Source organism: Zonotrichia leucophrys, chromosome 8 (assembly GCF_028769735.1).
Source record: "Zonotrichia leucophrys gambelii isolate GWCS_2022_RI chromosome 8, RI_Zleu_2.0, whole genome shotgun sequence".
Classification (NCBI taxonomy): domain Eukaryota; kingdom Metazoa; phylum Chordata; class Aves; order Passeriformes; family Passerellidae; genus Zonotrichia; species Zonotrichia leucophrys.
Window position 1 is genome coordinate 25103555 of NC_088178.1, and position 21899 is coordinate 25125453.

A 21899-nucleotide genomic window follows, 5' to 3' on the forward strand; every position below is an offset into this window, starting at 1 on the left:
ATTTTAGTTTACAATCTATTACAAAAGGACAAATACTAAAGAAATGTGAGAAACATACCAGAGTGAAATACAAAATGCTGTATCTCAGAAAGTGCAGTGGTCATGCCATGTCACGTACAGACAGAATACAAACTAGCAATTCACACGGTGCATTAAGGAACACTATCTTATCATATATTATTCTTTCCAGTTTCACCACATTTTGTGATTGTGGGACATATTTATGCTGCCATGTAGAAGCTCAGTCAAGGCTGAAATGTGCTATTGTACAGTGGCATCTCACACATGGAGGTGGGGTAAAGCATGAAGTCCTTTCCACAAACATTCATGGTACATTACACAGCACAGTGTACACAGTGCTTAGGCAGCAGTATTGAGGATATTTCAGTAACTTACTCTGGCCCAGTAGCGGAAAGCCAAAACCAAGGGGATCAGGACAGGCTCCAGTTTACCAAGTGCAGCCAGCAGGTCAGTTGTAAGGCAAGCCACGTCATTCCTAGCACTCACTTTGCATGTCAAACCACTGCAATCACAATGCAGAACAGATAAAGGGTTATCACTGTGTGGTGGGGCATCACACCCCCTGAAATAAAAACATCCATCAGGGTCTCCCTATGTAAGAACCTGGATTTTTTAACAAAAAGCTACAGAATGTAATTGCATTTTCTCTACTATTAGCTTACTGACTGCATCTAGAACTTACAGAATATCACTACAGTGAAGAATACAAAACAGTATTAAGAATTTGCTCTTAAGTTCTGCCATTACTTGATTACGTTATCTTGCATAATTCAATTACCAAATATACTGTCTACATTCCAAACACTTAAACAAACTAATAAATTAATTAATACTCCAGACCTGCTGCCCATTAAGAGTTACATTAAGGTAAACCCACAAAACAGCTTCTCTAAAACCTTTCCTTTAGCTTCTAGAACAATTATTTCTACTCTGTTACAAATACAGGGAAAGACAAGCCCACTCTTGTTGCATTTACTTCCCCAGAGTTTCAGTCCATACCTCTGGCCAGTCAAGAAATCATGTTTCATTTTGGAGGTTGCTACGTCTTAGGAATTTACTGAAACTGTCAGATGATGTGTCCTTTCTGGCAACGTGCATCTTATAAAATGCTTTTAAAGCCTTGGCTTAAAACTGCTGGCAACAATTTTAAATAACTGAAAACCACTCCACTTTTCCCCCAGTTAACTAAAAGGTAATGTCAGATTCCTACAGCCAGTGAGTTCTGTGTAGCACAAAAACAAAAGTAACTTTCTTTCTAGGTTACATTTCTGTGTATGAGCAATTCACTTTTAATACAAATGTTAGCTGAATGTTACAGTAATACTTCTTGTCAGGAGTGCAGGCAAGCACCTAGTATGAACAAGCATAGTAGCTCATTAAAAACCTTTTTCAGTCACAAATACCTTTTAACATCTTTGCAAAAGACAACAGGAACTTTGGCATGGAAATCCGACTCCACATCTGAGTAGACAGCTAAGCAATGAAGGAGAAAAAAAACACTTTGTTTCAAAGTTTCTTACAGTTTTCCCAATTCTGTCTTTAAAATTATTATATTTATGTAACAATTCAAATTAAGTGCTGCATAGCTAAGCAGCACCAATATTTTCTGGTTACTTTTGATGCTCACCACCAGTATGAGGCAGTCAGGCTGTGCTCCTGACAGAACCATGAGCCTACAAGTTTTAGAAGTCTTGGAACAGCTCTCATGTACACATGCAAGTGGAAAGCAGCTTTTGAGTTTACTGCCTAAAATTCATCATACAAAAAGTTAAAACTTTTTGCTCTGGCATCTGGCACTACTGCCCCAACTTGAACTGGAGCATTCTCTTGCTGCAGCTTCTCATCTCTCATTCACACAAGCACTGGTGTTCATAAAAATCACATTCATAAAAACAGCCCAGATACTTTGGTTGAAAACCCATCAATTTTTCTAAGTTTACAGAAAATTTAAGCATAAAAAGAACTAAGCAGCAGATGGAATGTTAAATAGAAATGAGATGCAACTAAAACTCACCACTGTTCTTCAAGATCTCAAGCACCTGGATCAGAACATCTGGTTGACTCATCTACAATGACAAAATCAGAGCAGGCTGCATTATTGAGACTAATATTTCATCTTACATTTTATTTCAAATTACTTGAGTTGCACAACTAGTAACTCTGTGTTCCTCAAAAACGTGAAATAATTTGTCAGTGTTAATGAAAAGTTAATTGTGCCTGTCTACACCATGAAAACAGGTGTAGACAGCCAACTTTCCTTCAGCCTAAAGCTCTAGTGAACACTTTGTTCTAGTTCTGCATTAACAGGATAAATAAAAGCACTTGCCATATATTCAGCAATTTCATTATCAATGAATACTGCTAGAAATGGACAGCAAGAGAATTTACTGTCAGGACTTTCCCAGGAGTTCTGAAAGGTTATCATTTTGAAACACTTTATCATTTTGAAACACAAGTGCAGCAGTTGAGTGGCTATCAAGAATGTGCTGCTAATATCACTAAACATGAACCAACAATTTCATTACCTGAAGAATGCCACTTTCATCTCAAATTTTAAAAGTGTGGGAGGAATCAAAACCTACAAGAGCTTACAGTCTGAATGTTGAGTTCATGGAAGCACACTTAGCCAAGCCAACTATTTTCATACTGCTTCAGTGCTTACTCAAAAAAAAAAAAAAGTAGAAAAAGCCTAGCTTAAGGTTGTCCAAACAAAACAAAAAAATCACCCAAGAATTAAAGTTATCTAAAGAGCAATGGAAGCTTCCTCAACAGCACAGATGACATCAAATCAAAGATTAGATACTTTGTGCTCTTCTAACACCATGTGACCCAAAAGAAGATGAAGGCAATGGAATAGAAATAAATGATTTAAAAACCAGTCTTAGTGAATACAAGATAATATCTACACACCTTAGGGGGGAATTTGATATCAATGTTAACATCACTGGTCTTAAAAGCAAATCTAGTTAAGCAGGAGCCATACATCCTCAGGGAACAGTCTGGAGAGAGAGAAACAGAATTATTTAACAGTTAGTAAATAATTTTTCTTTAGTGGATGATGCATACCTTGCTTTAGATATTGCACCTCACTGGCACTCCCAGATTAATGAACACTGAACCCCCTTCTCACCCTTGTGAAGGGCAGGCATTTCCATAACACAGCATCACAGGAAAACAAATAATTCAAATATTGTAAATGTCCAATATTTTCCAAGCTGTTTTAAAGATTTTTTGCAGTAGTTCTGTTTGTTTTTAATATAAATTAAAATATGAAGTAACAATAACTGTCACCATCTCAGTGTAGGATTTTATATAACAGCTTTTGTTAACTACAGCTTGATTTCACTGCAGCTCTTAGCCAATTACAAAATTCTTTGATGCCTCACAGATTTCTGTATGTAGCACCAATCTGTTGATTCCATCAGCAAGTTCCAACACACAGTTCCTTACAAAATATGTATATAAACATAATTTCAATATAATCCAAGGCACAGAGTACAGTGTCCATTCACTGTTTTAATTAATGCAGTTACCTGCAAAGATGGAGAATACACCTAAACTAACTAGGAAGAACCTACTCATCAATAATATGAGAAATGCCATCCCATTCCATAAACAATATCCCAATTTACAATGAAATTTTTGTTCATGAAAACTTTCCTGTAATAGAAACTAGGGTCTCCCATACTTAAATCAGCTGAAAAATGAGAGTGTTCTCAATGCTTCCCAAATCCAACAGGCTGCTCAAGCAGGGTCACCTAGAGCAGGCTGCTCAGACTGTGTCCAGTTGGGTTTTGAAGATGTGCATGGATGGAGAAACCACAACCTCTCCAGGCAACCTGTGCAGTGTCCAACCACCCTCACAGCAAAGAGGATTCTCCTTGTGTATCTTCCTTTATGTGTGTTCTGACCAAACTCATGCAGTCAGAAATATCAACAAAACTGCTCTTAAAAGAGAAAAAGGTCCTACACATACATAGCTTCAAGCCTATTTTCATTGCTTAGCAGCCCTCTCAGAATGAAAGTCTGTATGGTTAATAATAATAATTTACAATTCCTTCCCAATGGCTTATCATATTTTAAGAATTTTTGCATAGTTCTAATGTGAGCTTAAGAGAAAATCATGCCAGAAGATCAGATGTTTTCTACACAGTGCATGAATTAAATTTTTCTGAATCTACAACTTAGGAAAACACATTCACTAGAACATAGCTGGCTTTCAAAAGGAGAATAACAAACTGTCATTTACTATTACAGACTCCCCTTCCACTACTCCTACACCTCCACAGAAGCTCATCAGTCCAAACAAGTCAGCCAGACAAAGTAACAATAGTTTCCTGAGCATTTATGTAAAAAATGTTATGTGAAAAAGCTTTGTCTTATGCTTCCTACTATGAGTGGAAAACTCCCTAGAGTGCCAGAGCAGAAGTTTGCACTGGGAGTCACTTACTAGAGAGCAGATCAGCAAATCTCTACCCTACAAACACTTATTCTATTCAGCACCTTATGTTTAAGCAGATACTTCATAGAGCATCTAAAACTAAAGCTGATCATCCTGCACATACCAAAATCTTTCCTACAGCTGTATTTTTATAGAGCAAAGGGAAAAAAAAAAGGTATTTCTAAAACAAATGGACTGTATAGAACAAGATCTGACTCCAACATAGATGAAATTAAAAATTTCAAACATTTTTTAGGCAATGAGATGAGTATATTCTTCTGTTCAGATGCACTGAACACCAAACCACTGTTAGCACTAAGTCAACATCACAGCAGCTCCAAAAATCTGATTACAAACTCCCAGTGCATTAACTATAGGAGCTGATGGGAAAATCAATGCAAAGAAGCAAATATCAAATGTTAACGTTCTTGTTATCTTATCCCATCACTTGAAAAGGATCAATAAACACATCTGAAAGAAGGACAAATAAACACAATCATATTTTCCTCTTTTTGTTGTGTATTTGTTAATTCTTGTATATTTAATTCTTGTATATATAATTCTTGTATATTTAATTCTCGTATATATAATAATTGTATATATAATAATTGTATATTTGTTAATTCTTTAAAAATCCACTGCCAGAATGTATTAAAGTCTGTATATATTAATATTGTACACTATCAAGATAATTTAACCCCAAATGCTCTCATTCACCATTAATGAAGGTATCAAAATTATATATATAAAAATAACAAAAAGTTGTCACCTAAAGCAAATGGAGCACGCTATGAATACCTGGTAAGGGCTGCTGAATAATTTTCTCCATCTCATTTACAATCTCCTGCCGAACTCTGAAGTCCTCATCCGAGATGCCCTGTTCGTTGGCTGCCTGGATGAGAGTGAAGCTCAGAGCCGCCAGCTGTGCAGGCGAGGGCGGCGGCAGCGCCCGCAGCTCGTTCTCCTCTTGCTTCTCCTGAAGAATTGAGGGGTGATGTCATTAAAAACTGCAATTTTAGAGGAAAGGCTATCTCTTACTGCTATATTGGAACATGCTGGTTGCTGTTTGTGTCCTCACCAACACATTTGAATTTTTTGAATATTTGAAATTTGAATATTCAATAATGCCCGCAGCTCGTTCTCCTCTTGCTTCTCCTGAAGAATTGAGGGGTGATGTCATTAAAAACTGCAATTTTAGAGGAAAGGCTATCTCTTACTGCTATATTGGAATATGCTGGTTGCTGTTTTTGTCCTCACCAACACATTTGAATTTTTTGAATGTTTGAAATTTGAATATTCAATAATGCCCGCAGCTCGTTCTCCTCTTGCTTCTCCTGAAGAATTGAGGGGTGATGTCATTAAAAACTGCAATTTTAGAGGAAAGGCTATCTCTTACTGCTATATTGGAACATGCTGGTTGCTGTTTGTGTTCTCACCAACACATTTGAATTTTTTGAATGTTTGAAATTTGAATATTCAATTTGAAATTCTTTGAATAATAATAATAATAAACTGTATTTAACTATTATGGAACACTTTTAATGTAAAGGTGCTTTGCAAACATTAAGCAATCTTCAAAAAACAAACAGAAATGGATTTTTACCCGAATGACAAGAGGGGAGAGTGAGGGAAGGAAGTGAGATGACTTGAGAATTCCATTTCTCAGTAAATTAAGTGAGGTAAGATTAAGACTGAGGAGTTTCTGCTTCTTAAGGCTGACCTAAAGACCACATTTCCAAAGGCAGGAACTCAGCCTGGCCTAACTGGCAATACAATAGTGTGGTCGCAGGAATGAGAGCAGATGCTCAGTGTTTCAAACAGAAAATGTCATTTCACAGCTGGTAACTGGAGAGGGAATCTTCTGTATTCCATTCCTGAACCACATTTTCTGACAGTTCTGAAGCAGAATTCAACCAAGAAAATAAAAAGCTGTAATTGTACATCATAAAAGTAACTGAGTTGGAAAAGTCACATGGATTTTTTCAGAGTGGATTGTACTTGAAGGAAAGTTATCAAAGGCAGAAAAAGTATTCCTAGCTCCAAGGAAATTTTATAAGTTGAGTCCCATTACTGCTTAAACAGCTGGTTCCAGAAAGTACTGGATTTAGTACTTTACCAGTACTACATCTTCTTCCAACAGCAGGAACATGTCTGATGCATCAAGTCATTTGGGACAAAGCACAACAACCTCTTGTTCCATGAATTCATTAACTGCATGAAAGATATGACTGAAATAAATAATAACTATAAAATAAATATGCTCTAAGAAAACCCAGTACGGTATGAAAAAGTTTCTTTAGTTCTAGGCTGCATCTCTCAACTCTTCTGTTCTTATCTGCACAAATTAAGTGTAAGAAAGAATATGAGCATTTTTAAAGTAGTATGGGGGTTTTTTTATGTCACCACATTAGGATTTTTCTTGAGTTAGGAAACCACAGTTGCTGCTGAGCTTATTTGATTGTCATGCATCTCACAGAGCTATAAAGAGGAGCATTTTATGCAGTAACATTTAAGGCAGTTACAAAGGTATCACCATGATGCTGCACAGAAAGCTGTCTGGGCTAAGTGTTAAAAAGTGAAACTGCTCCCTGTCCTCCAGAATTCCATTCAGCACTAAAGAAACCTCATTGCTCAATTCTCATCTTCATGCCCAGATGGAAAGCATGGTAAGGAAGCATTTATAGATCAATCATAGGACTGGCTCATTTTTTTAAGCATGATGCAATTTAGGAGACAGTGAGAGAACCTTTACAAATAATCACTGACCATAATGTAAAAATGTTACTTTCTGAGATTTAATGGATTTATGGCATTTGGAGTCTTCCAGGTGATGACTTGCACACGTTTTAGAATTAGAGCATTAATGAAAAACAGAAGTATGGCAAGAAATCCATGGAAACATGTGAAAGTAATTTGACTGAATTTTGGAGAATGGTTATAGAAAGAATAATTTTAACCATCTAAATGACAAAATCCAACATCCTGGGTAATCTGTAGCTCTTCATCAGCATTTACAAAAATGGGCTGGCAAGAAAATCTGTGCACCTTTTATTGGATTTCTTACATGTAACAGTTCTTTAGAGCAAACTATAGCACCATGGTATCTGACAAGGAAACTGGTGTTCTCTTTGTAAGCCTTAGAACTATTTTTCATATTAAGTACATTAATAAACCCAGGGTGATTATGAATTAACTGAATCCTTCCCTCCTGTAACTCTTCTAAACTTCACAAGTCAGCCAAAGTATAAAAAAACCATAAAACCAACATTCCCAGCCCCACCTCCAATCCCTACTACCAATGGCATTATTTTCAGAGAACAGAAAAACTGAATATATTTTTGTGTAATATATATTTCTCAACTAAGTTACCTTGCATTCTCTTACTAAAAGCATGATGAACTGCTCACTGCTCAGAGCCACTAATTCAGAAGCAATGACCAGAACTGTCCTTTCCTCTCTGCCTGGACAAATCATCAAGCCCTTCCTCTTAAACAGAAAACAGAAATTTGTAGATCTCTGCTCAGCATACAAACTTTCACCTAAATGAACATGATCAAAGAAAACAAACCACACAACAAAAAAATTTTGATTTTAAAAACAAAATAAAAAAAAAAAACAACAGAAGAGTATAAGAAAGAAAAAAGGAGCCATAATTTTGTTAACTTACCATTATATTTTTCTTATGACGTTTTTCCTTAATATGCTTGTGGGCTCCCTGGATATTTTCAATGTGGACTAAGCAGAGCTTGCATAGATACTGACAGTTGGTGTATTCTGGGGAGCGCTGAGGAAAAATTGCCATAGATTAAAACAAATATTTCTACCACTAGTGTCTGAAAAACTCAATTCTTTGAATAATAATAATAATAAACTGTATTTAACTATTATGTAACACTTCTAATGTAAAGGTGCTTTGCAAACATTAAGCAATCTTCAAAAAACAAACAGAAATGGATTTTTACCTGTATGACAAGAGGGGAGAGTGAGGGAAGGAAGTGAGATGACTTGAGAATTACATTTCTCAGTAAATTAAGTGAGGTAAGATTAAGACTGAGGAGTTTATGCTTCTCAAGGCTGACCTAAAGACCAGGAAGCCATTTCCCTGTCAGGTGAAGCTTTTAATTACTGGCTAAAGCTCAGCCTCTCCCTGCCTTTCCCTGATGAGGAAATGGCAGCAGCTCAGCTGTGTCCTGCTGTGCTGTTGTCACACGGTGCTGGCCCTGCCCGGTTAGAAAGGGTGAGGCCAGGCAGCCTGGGGAACACAGCCACGTCCCAGTCACTGTGCTCAGCCAAGGTGGGCTCCTCCAGCAAGGCCTGATGCTATTCCAACTCTGATGGATGCTCTGGAATGCTCAGAGTTGGGATGGATGCTCTGCAATGCTCAGAGCTGGGATGGATGCTCTGGAGTGATCAGAGCTGGGATGGATGCTCTGGAGTGCTCAGAGCTGGGATGGATGCTCTGGAGTGCTCAGAGTTGGGATGGATGCTCTGGAGTGCTCAGAGTTGGGATGGATGCTCTGGAATGCTCAGAGTTGGGATGGATGCTCTGCAATGCTCAGAGCTGGGATGGATGCTCTGGAGTGATCAGAGCTGGGATGGATGCTCTGGAATGCTCAGAGCTGGGATGGATGCTCTGGAGTGCTCAGAGCTGGGATGGATGCTCTGGAATGCTCAGAGTTGGGATGGATGCTCTGGAATGCTCAGAGTTGGGATGGATGCTCTGGAATGCTCAGAGTTGGGATGGATGCTCTGGAATGCTCAGAGTTGGGATGGATGCTCTGGAATGCTCAGAGCTGGGATGGATGCTCTGCAGTGCTCAGAGCTGGGATGGATGCTCTGGAATGCTCAGAGTTGGGGTGGATGCTCTGGAATGCTCAGAGTTGGGATGGATGCTCTGGAATGCTCAGAATTGGGGTGGATGCTCTGGAATGTTCAGAGCTGGGATGGATGCTCTGGAATGTTCAGAGCTGGGATGGATGCTCTGGAATGCTCAGAGCTGGGATGGATGCTCTGCAGTGCTCAGAGCTGGGATGGATGCTCTGCAGTGCTCAGAGTTGGGATGGATGCTCTGGAGTGCTCAGAGCTGGGATGGATGCTCTGCAGTGCTCAGAGTTGGGGTGGATGCTCTGGAGTGCTCAGAGCTGGGATGGATGCTCTGGAATGCTCAGAGCTGGGATGGATGCTCTGGAATGCTCAGAGCTGGGATGGATGCTCTGCAGTGCTCAGAGCTGGGATGGATGCTCTGGAATGCTCAGAGCTGGGATGGATGCTCTGGAATGCTCAGAGCTGGGATGGATGCTCTGGAATGCTCAGAGCTGGGGTGGATGCTCTGGAATGCTCAGAGTTGGGATGGATGCTCTGCAGTGCTCAGAGCTGGGATGGATGCTCTGGAATGCTCAGAGCTGGGATGGATGCTCTGGAATGCTCAGAGCTGGGGTGGATGCTCTGGAATGCTCAGAGCTGGGATGGATGCTCTGGAATGCTCAGAGCTGGGATGGATGCTCTGCAGTGCTCAGAGCTGGGGTGGATGCTCTGCAATGCTCAGAGTTGGGATGGATGCTCTGGAATGCTCAGAGCTGGGATGGATGCTCTGGAATGCTCAGAGTTGGGATGGATGCTCTGGAATGCTCAGAGCTGGGATGGATGCTCTGCAGTGCTCAGAGCTGGGATGGATGCTCTGGAATGCTCAGAGTTGGGATGGATGCTCTGCAGTGCTCAGAGCTGGGATGGATGCTCTGGAATGCTCAGAGTTGGGATGGATGCTCTGCAGTGCTCAGAGCTGGGGTGGATGCTCTGGAATGCTCAGAGCTGGGATGGATGCTCTGGAATGCTCAGAGCTGGGATGGATGCTCTGGAGTGCTCAGAGCTGGGATGGATGCTCTGCAATGCTCAGAGCTGGGATGGATGCTCTGGAATGCTCAGAGCTGGGATGGATGCTCTGCAGTGCTCAGAGCTGGGATGGATGCTCTGGAATGCTCAGAGCTGGGATGGATGCTCTGGAGTGATCAGAGCTGGGATGGATGCTCTGGAGTGATCAGAGCTGGGATGGATGCTCTGGAGTGCTCAGAGCTGGGATGGATGCTCTGGAGTGTTCAGAGCTGGGATGGATGCTCTGGAATGCTCAGAGCTGGGATGGATGCTCTGCAGTGCTCAGAGTTGGGATGGATGCTCTGCAATGCTCAGAGTTGGGATGGATGCTCTGGAGTGCTCAGAGTTGGGATGGATGCTCTGCAGTGCTCAGAGCTGGGATGGATGCTCTGCAATGCTCAGAGCTGGGATGGATGCTCTGGAATGCTCAGAGCTGGGATGGATGCTCTGGAATGTTCAGAGCTGGGATGGATGCTCTGGAGTGCTCAGAGCTGGGATGGATGCTCTGCAGTGCTCAGAGCTGGGATGGATGCTCTGGAGTGCTCAGAGCTGGGATGGATGCTCTGGAATGCTCAGAGTTGGGATGGATGCTCTGGAATGCTCAGAGTTGGGATGGATGCTCTGCAGTGCTCAGAGCTGGGATGGATGCTCTGGAATGCTCAGAGTTGGGATGGATGCTCTGCAGTGCTCAGAGCTGGGATGGATGCTCTGGAATGCTCAGAGCTGGGATGGATGCTCTGCAATGCTCAGAGTTGGGATGGATGCTCTGCAGTGCTCAGAGCTGGGATGGATGCTCTGCAGTGCTCAGAGTTGGGATGGATGCTCTGGAATGCTCAGAGTTGGGATGGATGCTCTGCAGTGCTCAGAGCTGGGATGGATGCTCTGGAATGCTCAGAGCTGGGATGGATGCTCTGGAATGCTCAGAGCTGGGATGGATGCTCTGGAGTGATCAGAGCTGGGATGGATGCTCTGGAATGCTCAGAGCTGGGATGGATGCTCTGGAATGTTCAGAGCTGGGATGGATGCTCTGCAATGCTCAGAGTTGGGATGGATGCTCTGCAGTGCTCAGAGCTGGGATGGATGCTCTGCAATGCTCAGAGTTGGGATGGATGCTCTGGAATGTTCAGAGCTGGGATGGATGCTCTGCAGTGCTCAGAGCTGGGATGGATGCTCTGCAGTGCTCAGAGCTGGGATGGATGCTCTGGAATGCTCAGAGCTGGGATGGATGCTCTGCAGTGCTCAGAGTTGGGATGGATGCTCTGGAGTGCTCAGAGCTGGGATGGATGCTCTGGAATGCTCAGAGCTGGGATGGATGCTCTGGAGTGATCAGAGCTGGGATGGATGCTCTGGAGTGCTCAGAGCTGGGATGGATGCTCTGGAGTGCTCAGAGTTGGGATGGATGCTCTGCAATGCTCAGAGTTGGGATGGATGCTCTGGAGTGCTCAGAGTTGGGATGGATGCTCTGCAGTGCTCAGAGCTGGGATGGATGCTCTGGAATGCTCAGAGTTGGGATGGATGCTCTGGAATGTTCACAGCTGGGATGGATGCTCTGCAATGCTCAGAGCTGGGATGGATGCTCTGGAATGCTCAGAGCTGGGATGGATGCTCTGCAATGCTCAGAGCTGGGATGGATGCTCTGCAGTGCTCAGAGCTGGGATGGATGCTCTGCAGTGCTCAGAGCTGGGATGGATGCTCTGGAATGCTCAGAGTTGGGATGGATGCTCTGCAGTGCTCAGAGCTGGGATGGATGCTCTGCAGTGCTCAGAGTTGGGATGGATGCTCTGGAATGCTCAGAGCTGGGATGGATGCTCTGCAGTGCTCAGAGTTGGGATGGATGCTCTGCAGTGCTCAGAGTTGGGGACACTTGCAGAACAAACACCTTTTTGTACCCCGAGCCTGGCAGAGATGCAGTGCACAAACGGCGAGCGGCCCCCTGGGAGATGCCCAAGTGTGCAAGAAGCATCCAAACACCCAGAGCTGATGGGGAAGAAGGGAAGCTGCTTTCCCAGGGTCCATGAGGGGATACCATGGAGTTTATTCAGCCAGGAAACCATTAAGACCTGCTGGACTCAAAGGCAGAAAGGACTCTGCAAGAGAAGGGGATGTTCCCAAATACTCCACTTGATCTGTCTCATCCTGCAATTTTATCTTCTTGCTCTAAAAGATCACAGCTACAGACATGGGAAACCTTTTGAAAAGCTCACTGCAGAGACAAAAGGGTTAAAAAAAAAACAATTTACATTTTCTCCAGATCTGTTAAACTTTTCCAATAGCTGGGTGAGAAAAAAAACTACTTTCACATTTTCGTCCTAATTCTAATACATCTATATTTACTAAACCCAAAAAGTATACTGAAAACACCAGATGTTTAAACAGTGGCACAACAATGAATGAACACCATTTTAAGACACTGAGGTGGATCACAGATCAGTTAAACAAATCTGACTTACCACATGAAGACCTAAACCACTGTTAAATTTGGGCAAGTTTTTCCATTTACCACTTACTGAGTTTGACCTTTTGCTTTTGGAAAAAAAACCAGTCTGATACTTTCCAACTACAGAGTAAATTGAAATTTAAAATATTGCTTTAATTACCAATTTTTTAACCCTATTTTCTCTAAGACAGGTACCTAGTAAAATGAAATTAAACATCCATTTGGAAAACAACCTACAGACAGTTACACCTGGCGACATGGGAAGATTCAAGTATTTGATGCCTGAGGACTGAGGTAGATAAAAAATATTTTACCATTCTTTTATAATAAAGTGAGTATCAGCAGTAAAAGTATTGCTGAAAAATTTTGTGTTTCTTTACAATATTGGTCTGCAGTATTATGCTAATAGATGTTGCCAGGAAGGCTGAATCATGTAATAACTTCTATTTTGCCTTTATTGTGAAGACTTTTCAAATCATCTAATTATGCTTTAATCCAATGAAAAGGGCAAAAACTCAAAATAACAAGACAGAAAAGTTACAGACACTACTTGTGTAAGGCAGATGCATCCTAATAAGCCAGGTCTCATGAAATTTGTCTTGGATACTCAAGGAGGTAATCCATAAAAGAGCCAGCTGTATTTTAAAGAACTCACAGAGAATAGGAAGGTTCCAGATCATCAGGAAAGAGAAACTTAAGAATATCTTTAAAGGGCTAAATAAGATGAACCAAGGAATTAGACACCAGTCAGAATTAGCATTCAGAAAAATACTGTAATCAATTTTTAATAAGCACAGAGGGAAAAAACAGGTCAGAGGTGACAACCTGATCTGCTGCAAACAATTGCACTAACCCAATCTTAGGGGTGCTTTTTTAAAGATCAGTCACAGCTCTTGAAGAAGCAGCAGCAGAGGTTGTATTTGAATTTTACAGTCTTTGTCACTTGTCATAGTATCAGTCTCAAAAGGAGACCATAAACACTACCTAAATAAAGAACAGTAAGGTGGGAGCAAAACTGCTGAGAGAACTGTCCTCAGAGCACTCCTACCTAGAAGAATGTGCCAAGTATTCTTCAGCAGGGGTCCCTGTGGGGGCAGAAATATCCACACTTGTGTTGAAGAGGTAGGAAATGCAACAGAAAGTGTGCTGACTATAAATGTAAAAATATTGACTTGGAAGAGGATACAAAAAATGTAAAATGACAAAAATTCAGATATCAAAAAAGTTAAAGAAATTGAATAAATAACCTCCATCTAAATAATATCACAGCAAAGTATCATTCCTTAGGTATTATCAACTGCAAAACACACAGGGCTGGGAACACCTGATGGACCAATTCTTAAGGAAAGGCCATGGGAATCACTGCTGGTCCAACTTTAAGTCAATATCCTACTGCTGCTGAAAAAGCAGAGATCCTCAATGAAAATGCCATATTTCAGAGAGATGAAGTCAGCTTTCCTCTTTGTATGTAAGACTTCAGCTGGAATTGCATGTCCAATTTTGAACAACACTTACACACATGGGTGTCAAGAGAAAAGCAACAAGAATGAACCAGGAACTAAAAACCCTCAGGACCAATGAACAAAGAGAGCCTAAAGAAGGTTTGACTGCAGGAATGGGAATGATTTTCCTATGTGCACAATGTTATGAAAGAGAAGAAATAAGCTTTTGGTTATTTTCCTAGGACAACATATGAGGGATTAAAATGCTTCCATAATATATTAACAAAATCTTCTGGGTTACCTACACTGGCTTCAACATTTGTGTCACTAGAGATAATACTAAGAACAATAAAGTGAACATTTTTAAGCAGTCATCTCCAATATAGCAACTGAGACTGGTGAGAGACACTAAAGAAAGCTCAAGGTTCTTTTTAGTCCTGCATTCTCAGTTTCCAGAGAACCAGACTTAAATCTTATAAGATAAAATCTTATTTAAATACTGGAATTGTAAACGTTCAGATCTAGACAATTAAAATTGTTCTGCAAAGGCTACATGTGCCACGAAAGGAACACAAAGTTTCTAACCCATATAATCTGCCAGGATGAACAACTAGCCAACTACTGGAGACACTAGCTTAGATCAGAAAGTGACTCATTATTAAGAAGAAAGAAACAGAGGCAGCAGGCTGTAGTAGCAACACCACCCAACCAGAAATATGGTGATGATAATGAAAGAGGACACACATTTTCTTTTTTATCTGATAAATAACCCAACCTACTTTTTCAAGTCGGGAGATATAATCTCTTTCCAGACGTTCTTCAGCTTGTTTCAATCCTAGTTGCTGTTCAACTGTCAGATTAGATTCATCAATAACACCAGTGTTTTCTAAATAATCCGCTTCCAATGCATGTTCTTTTGTTGATTCAGAATTCTTTATTTTACCTAAAGCAAGAAACAGTTACTTTCTTAAGAGTCATTCAAGGAGAGGAAAAGTGAAAATTACAGTACAGAGCAGCTAAGAACCAGACACAAATTAGAGCTACATTCAGTTTTTTATCCAAACACTGCCCAAGATCACCTTAAACATTAAAACTGTTCCAGTAAGTTAAGCAGTATTTTAAAAGGACTTCAGAGACTAATCTGCTACTAAGAGTGCTGTCAAAAACACAAAATAAAAAGGTGGATTAATTCTGTGTTTCTGTCAAATTCACAGTCTCCTCAATTGTTCAAAGCAAGAAAGGGTTTTGCCATCCAGAACAGAGTAAACAAGATCCCCATGCCCTACTGTAAAAGAAACAAATATTAGGCATAAAATTACTGTCCATAATATTTTGTAGGGAGGTAAATCAGAGATTTAGGTTCACCCAAATGACCCTACAGAGGCAGGCAGCAGGCAATGCCAGCCCTGAGCGCTCTGTGCCACCTCTCGCCCGCTGAGCTCTGCTCTGCTGCTCCCAAAAACTCAGCCCAGTGCCACAGGGCCAGTTCCTCCACATGCCTGTGCATTGCTCACAGGCCACTCATCTCTGCAAACATCCCCTGCAAATCAGCCCAGTCGCTTTTACATAAGCAAAACTACTGAGGGTGATTTGTGCTTTGTCTTTTCTTCTCCTTTTTCTTCCCTTTCAAATGAGATCGGTGCCCCCAGACTAGCAAGGAATCAAAGCTGAGTAAGTTTTCAAGTCCTGGTTTCTCAGTGACAGATGGTCCCCACAGTACATAATGGGGGTCTACAAAGAGCTGACTGATCACAGGATGCTGCCACTTGAACTTGTTTTTCCTGTTAAACACTATTAAGACAGCTAAAAAACCACACACTTTGTTATTTCCCTTGTATTTCCATACAAGCAACTGCTGCAGCTGTGGGAAATACTTCAAACAGAAGGTCTACACTGGCTGGCATCTTTAAACAGTATTTTCATTAAAGAAAAAAGCATTCTAAAGAAGTGTGGCAAATTCTGAGCTATGGAATTAGCCTGGTGAGACAAAGCTTGATCAATATATTTAATTTTGACATTGAAAAACATCTGTAAGAAGTGCACACTCACAAGGGTAACCACTGATGGATGATAGGTATTCCAGAGCTCCCTAAATCAAAAAGCCACCTGCCAAAGCCTACTCAAAACATTTTTAGTAACAAAAAGAGCACAACAGTCACAGAAAAGAAGTAAATATTTCCCCTCTACGTATAATAGGAACTTTCCTTGCCCATTTTTCCCCTGATCTTTCTGAAAAGAAGTAATAACTGGCATTTCCCTGAGTGGCAATGATATTACGAAGGGTTCCCCCTTCCTAAGACACTATATTCACAAAATTGCCTAAAACCCACGCACACTAAGTAGCTTACAAAGATGTTTAGGTCTTAGGCATAAGAAAAAAGGACAGCTATTATCATAATCTCTTGTTCCCTAAGCAATATGCTCGTATGAACATCATGTTCTTTCTAAATGCAACCAGCAACTTCGTACATGTGAAAAAATAACACCAACAGAAACATTTCAAAGCCCATTTCAGACTGTCAGCATTGCACCAGAAGAAAATGGAATAAGGCAGGTTAACTAATACTCACTGAAGTCATCAGGCTTATGCTCCATTTTCCTTTGATCTGCAGCAGTCTTACCAGGATCACCAGCCTGATCAACACCAGTCTTCAAAGTATGAACTCCCACTGGATTTTCCAGCACCAGTTTCCCTTTCTGAGGAGCTGCTAAGCTTTCCATACTGACCCCATTCCCTGAAACATGGGAGCCTGGAGCGTTTTCCCCCACTGGTTGGGATTTTGGCTGTTTCAGGTTTTCCATTGCTGATGATAAATTAGAAAATTTTTTTCCTTTTCCATGACTTCGATCCTGAACACTTGATCCCAAATCTTTAGTTCCAGGAATACAACTATTTACTTTGCATGATTTATTTTCTCCTTGTTTTTCAGAACAAACATCATTTTGTTTACTTTTTCTGCTGCTATTCCCACTTGGAGAACTTCTCCCGACATCCTTCACAGATTTGTCATTTCTATTATATTTATAATTTTGATTAATTGTAACTTTGACTGTTTTGCCTTCCTCACAGACAAGACGGACAGACTTCCTTGGGTCATGATTTCCATTCTTTGAGCTCTTGGCCTCTTCCATTATAGTGAAGACCTGCTTCTCCTGTCTCGAGACCACTTGAAGTGCAATTCTTCAGCAATTTGCCGTTGATTTTAAATCCTCTGTGCAGGCAAGGATCGTAGCTGATTGTCTACTGAAGAAATAATGAGAAGACATTTTTAAAAACTAAGGAAAAAGATAAATCTCTATGCAGACAGGACATTAAATAAACTTCTCTAAAGGAAGGCGTTAATATAAATTATTATAGGAAGTATATTCCTCCCACAGGCATAAGTACATTTTCACAATACATTCCAGTATTAAAATAAAACTCATGAAAATTTTGATTATTTTGATTTGTATTTAAAAGATGAGGGCTACGAAGAGACAAAAAAATGGCAGAACATTCTAAAAACCACTCAATGATAAACCTGCCAACAGCTTGCTTTTTTCTGTCCTTCCTATTTCTGGCTTTCTGAACAAAAACAAGAACCAAGATGTCTGCAACTACACTGGGAAAAAAAAGAAAAAAATTAACACATCTAAAAAGTACTACTCAATAAACGCACAGCTCAAATTAGCCACTAGAGGAAACTAATTCAGTTTCCAGCAAGCAAGCTCCATTTTATTAACTGATTTAAAAAAGCATTTAGAGATATAGCTCAAAGTATTAATAACAAACCTGACCAATCACCTGCACCTCCTATTTTCATATAAATTAACTGCCAGCAATTAAGTAAGATTAAAAAAAAAAACAAAACCACAAATAGTAAATATTTTGTTTAGCTACAGATTAACTTTCCTCATCTAAACCTCAGGCCTTTAGGTGATATATCATATCTGAGATTTATGTTGGAGACAACTCAAAGGTTGTGCTTCCAGTGGGAGGAGGTTCAGCACAAGTGGGTCTGTTTGTAAGGAATTAGTTTTACTAATAGAGAAAATGAAGGCAAGATCTGCAACAAGAAAATGGATTTTTTTTTCTTTGTAATAACATTTAGACAGCAATTGAAAACTCCGAGAATGAAGCATCAGACAAAGAAGAAAACTATTTTTGTAAAACTATAACAAAACATGGCATGCAGAAATTCTCTCTTTCCTGTCCAGCTGCATATTTGCTAGGTAAATGCATGACCCATGGAAATTTCTGGGTTTTAAAGAACCCATCCCTTACCATTTAGTGAAGAAAAAAATAATAGAAAAGTCTATGAATTACAGGTATTAAAAGTATCACAGCATACTTTTGTACTTTAAAAACAAGAACCAGAATAAAGGATCAGATTAAAATATCGGTTAAAGAAAAAAAAAACCAACAATAACCAAAAAAACCTTTCTGAATATTATTAGTATGAAGTACAGTAATTTTTTTTCAGGCTATATAATACAGTTACTATCTCATTTTAATGAGACACAAATCAGAAAATACTTCAGGACACAAAGCATGTACTAAAAACAGTTATCTTAAGTCTCTATTGACATAATTGAAAATACGTATCTTTCAAAGGTGAAAAATCAAAGAAACAAAGCCCACAAGAATTTTCCTGAAGATGCTGTTAGCATCACATTCTTTAGTAAAACATAAAAACTGAAGAAGAAAAAAAATCTCCATTCCTAATTTTTTTCCAATGGCTAAGTATTTTATCTCACATTCAGTTAATATTGCATCTATTTTCTATTAAATACTGATTGCACCTGGTTCTTACTTCGAGATCAAAAGTCACAAAGATCTAATAATATTTGCCTTTGGATTGTAGCCAGTCTTTCCCATAGCAATTCTAACCAAAGAGCAGCAGGAACTCCTGCCCAGCTGTCCCAGCACTGCTGAAGCCTCAGGGGGCTAAGGAGAGCCCAGGTCCCCCCAGGTTAGCAAAATTCAAGTTTCTGCAGTCCCTGACACCGGTACACAGCTCTGCTCTAGAGACTGGGGCGCTGTTACAGCTTTGTACACATCACTGCCTTAACCTCTACGGTGGGTTTGGTTTTTAATTTCATGTAGCCAGAAGAGAAATGGCAACATGATTTTTTTCAAATTCTAAACTAATCATGCTTTACTTGTTCAACCTGAGGAGGGGGAGAAAAACTCTCCAAACCAACAAAGACCCAGCAATTCCCCGTTGAGCTGCGGCCGGGGCACAGCGAGGGCAGCTCCAGGCTCGGGGGAAGCAGCGCGGGGCAGCCCCGGCTCCAGCTGGAGCCGCACCGCGCTTCCCTCACGGCCACCGCCGGGCTGCTCCTTCCCTGGGGCTGCTCCTTCCCATCCCTGCTCCCATCCTGGGGCTGACCTTTCCATCCCGGGGCTGCTCCTTCCCATCCCTGGGGCTGCTCCTTCCTTCCCAGGGGTGCTCCTTCCTTCCCTGGGGCTGCTCCTTCCCATCCTGGGGCTGCTCCTTCCTTCCCTGGGGCTGCTCCCATCCCGGGGCTGCTCCTTCCCATCCCGGGGCTGCTCCTTCCTTCCCTGGGGCTGCTCCTTCCCATCCTGGGGCTGCTCCTTCCCATCCCGGGGCTGCTCCTTCCTTCCCTGGGGCTGCTCCTTCCCATCCCTGGGGCTGCTCCTTCCTTCCCAGGGGTGCTCCTTCCCATCCCGGGGCTGCCCCTTCCCATCCCGATGCTGCCCCTTCCCATCCCGGTGCTGTCCCTTCCCATCCCGGGGCCGCTCCTTCCATCCCAGGGCCGCTCCTTCCCATCCCGGGGCCGCTCCTTCCCATCCCGGGCCGCTCCTTCCCATCCCGGGCCGCTCCTTCCCATCCCGGGGCTGCTCCTTCCCATCCCGGGGCTGCTCCTTCCCATCCCGGGGCTGCTCCTTCCCATCCCTGGGGCTGCTCCTTCCCATCCCTGGGGCTGCTCCTTCCCATCCCGGGGCTGCTCCTTCCCATCCCTGGGGCTGCTCCTTCCCATCCCGGGGCTGCTCCTTCCCATCCCGGGGCTGCCCCTTCCCATCCCTGGGGCTGCTCCCATCCCTGGGGCTGCTCCTTCCCATCCCGGGGCTGCTCCTTCCTTCCCTGGGGCTGCTCCCATCCCGGGGCTGCTCCTTCCTTCCCTGGGCTGCTCCTTCCCATCCCGGGGCTGCTCCTTCCCATCCCTGGGGCTGCTCCTTCCCATCCCTGGGGCTGCTCCTTCCCATCCCGGGGCTGCTCCTTCCCATCCCGGGGCTGCTCCTTCCTTCCCAGGGCTGCTCCTTCCTTCCCTGGGGCTGCTCCTTCCCATCCCGGGGCTGCTCCTTCCCATCCCGGGGCTGCTCCTTCCTTCCCTGGGGCTGCTCCTTCCCATCCCTGGGGCTGCTCCTTCCCATCCCTGGGGCTGCTCCTTCCTTCCCTGGGGCTGCCCCCATCCCGGGGCTGCTCCTTCCCATCCTGGGGCTGCTCCTTCCTTCCCTGGGGCTGCTCCTTCCCATCCCGGGGCTGCTCTTTCCCATCCTGGGGCTGCTCCCATCCTGAGGCTGCTCCCATCTCGGGGCTGCTCCTTCCCATCCCGGGGCTGCCCCTTCCCATCCCGGTGCTGTCCCTTCCCATCCCGGTGCTGCCCCTTCCCTCCCTGGGGCTGCTCCCATCCTGGGGCTGCTCCTTCCTTCCCTGGGGCTGCTCCTTCCTTCCCAGGGGTGCTCCTTCCTTCCCTGGGGCTGCTCCTTCCTTCCCAGGGGTGCTCCTTCCTTCCCTGGGGCTGCTCCTTCCTTCCCTGGGGCTGCTCCTTCCCATCCCGGGGCTGCTCCTTCCCTCCCTGCCGGCCACCAAACCAGAAAACCAATCCAGCCGAACATAAAGCTGGCACCAGGCAGGAGGAGGAGGAGGAGCACGCCTGGCAATAACAAACAACTCGTAGGGTGGGGACAACTCCTGTTGGCACCACTTCCAGATTAAAGCCACCGTGAAACTCCGGCATTGGAGGAGAAGTGGGGCTGCATTTGGGGGTTTTTATTCGTCACGTTGTTAGAGTCAAATTTTAAAAAAATCTGCAAAAATTATTCAAATTATTTTATCTCATCCATTCAATTAAACACTCAATTATATATTCAAAGAGAATATATAACCTTCAATCAAATGAGAAAACGTAACTAAAGAAACTGCTAGTAAAAACTAGAACCGAGCTAATGATTTGAGTACTGTGATAGTGTTGCATATCAAGAATGTAATCAAATGTAAGTAGATAATGTTAAAAAGCATATACAGTCTTTATTCCTAAGAAATATGAATAGAGAGGTCATGACATTTCATAAGACAATACTCTGTATGAAATAAAAGTCAGCAGTTCCACAATGAATGCAGAATCTGAAATGCAAGTGCAATAATAATGTTGTTGAACTTTGGAGTCTCTTTTTCTTTCCTTTTGCTCTTTAATATGGAAATAATTTAGCTAACAAAAAATAATTTTAACTCCTGCAACATATTCAATAGCAACCAAATTACCATCTCACAACAAACTGCAAAACAAACCAACTAATAAAACTCAGTATGAGAAACAAAAAGAAACCTCTCCTGAACCCAGGACAGACACAAAAAGATCATCCTCTGTCAGATATTGGCCATCTACATGACAGAGGGAGAGAGGGAAATGGGGAAAGGAATGCCTCTAAAAAAAATAAATTGGTTGGAAACAAAGCACTGGA

General features: G+C 42.3%; 1 protein-coding gene across 4 annotated transcripts in view; it reads right to left on the reverse strand.

The window, feature by feature from the left end:
- Window positions 1-21899, reverse strand: part of TUT4 (terminal uridylyl transferase 4) — a 49727-nt gene that overhangs the window by 22614 nt on the left and 5214 nt on the right. For 3 of the 4 annotated variants that reach the window (XM_064719293.1, XM_064719294.1, XM_064719291.1), the window contains exons 2-9: window positions 16780-17453; window positions 14989-15152; window positions 8130-8246; window positions 5261-5438; window positions 2932-3020; window positions 2036-2087; window positions 1425-1494; window positions 397-523 (exon numbers count right to left, since the gene is read on the reverse strand). In XM_064719293.1, coding sequence (XP_064575363.1) covers window positions 397-523; window positions 1425-1494; window positions 2036-2087; window positions 2932-3020; window positions 5261-5438; window positions 8130-8246; window positions 14989-15152; window positions 16780-17341 — 1359 coding nt within the window. In that variant the 5' untranslated portion in view covers window positions 17342-17453. The remainder of the gene's footprint in view (window positions 1-396; window positions 524-1424; window positions 1495-2035; window positions 2088-2931; window positions 3021-5260; window positions 5439-8129; window positions 8247-14988; window positions 15153-16779; window positions 17454-21899) is intronic. The other variant, XM_064719292.1, reaches the window with a different exon arrangement.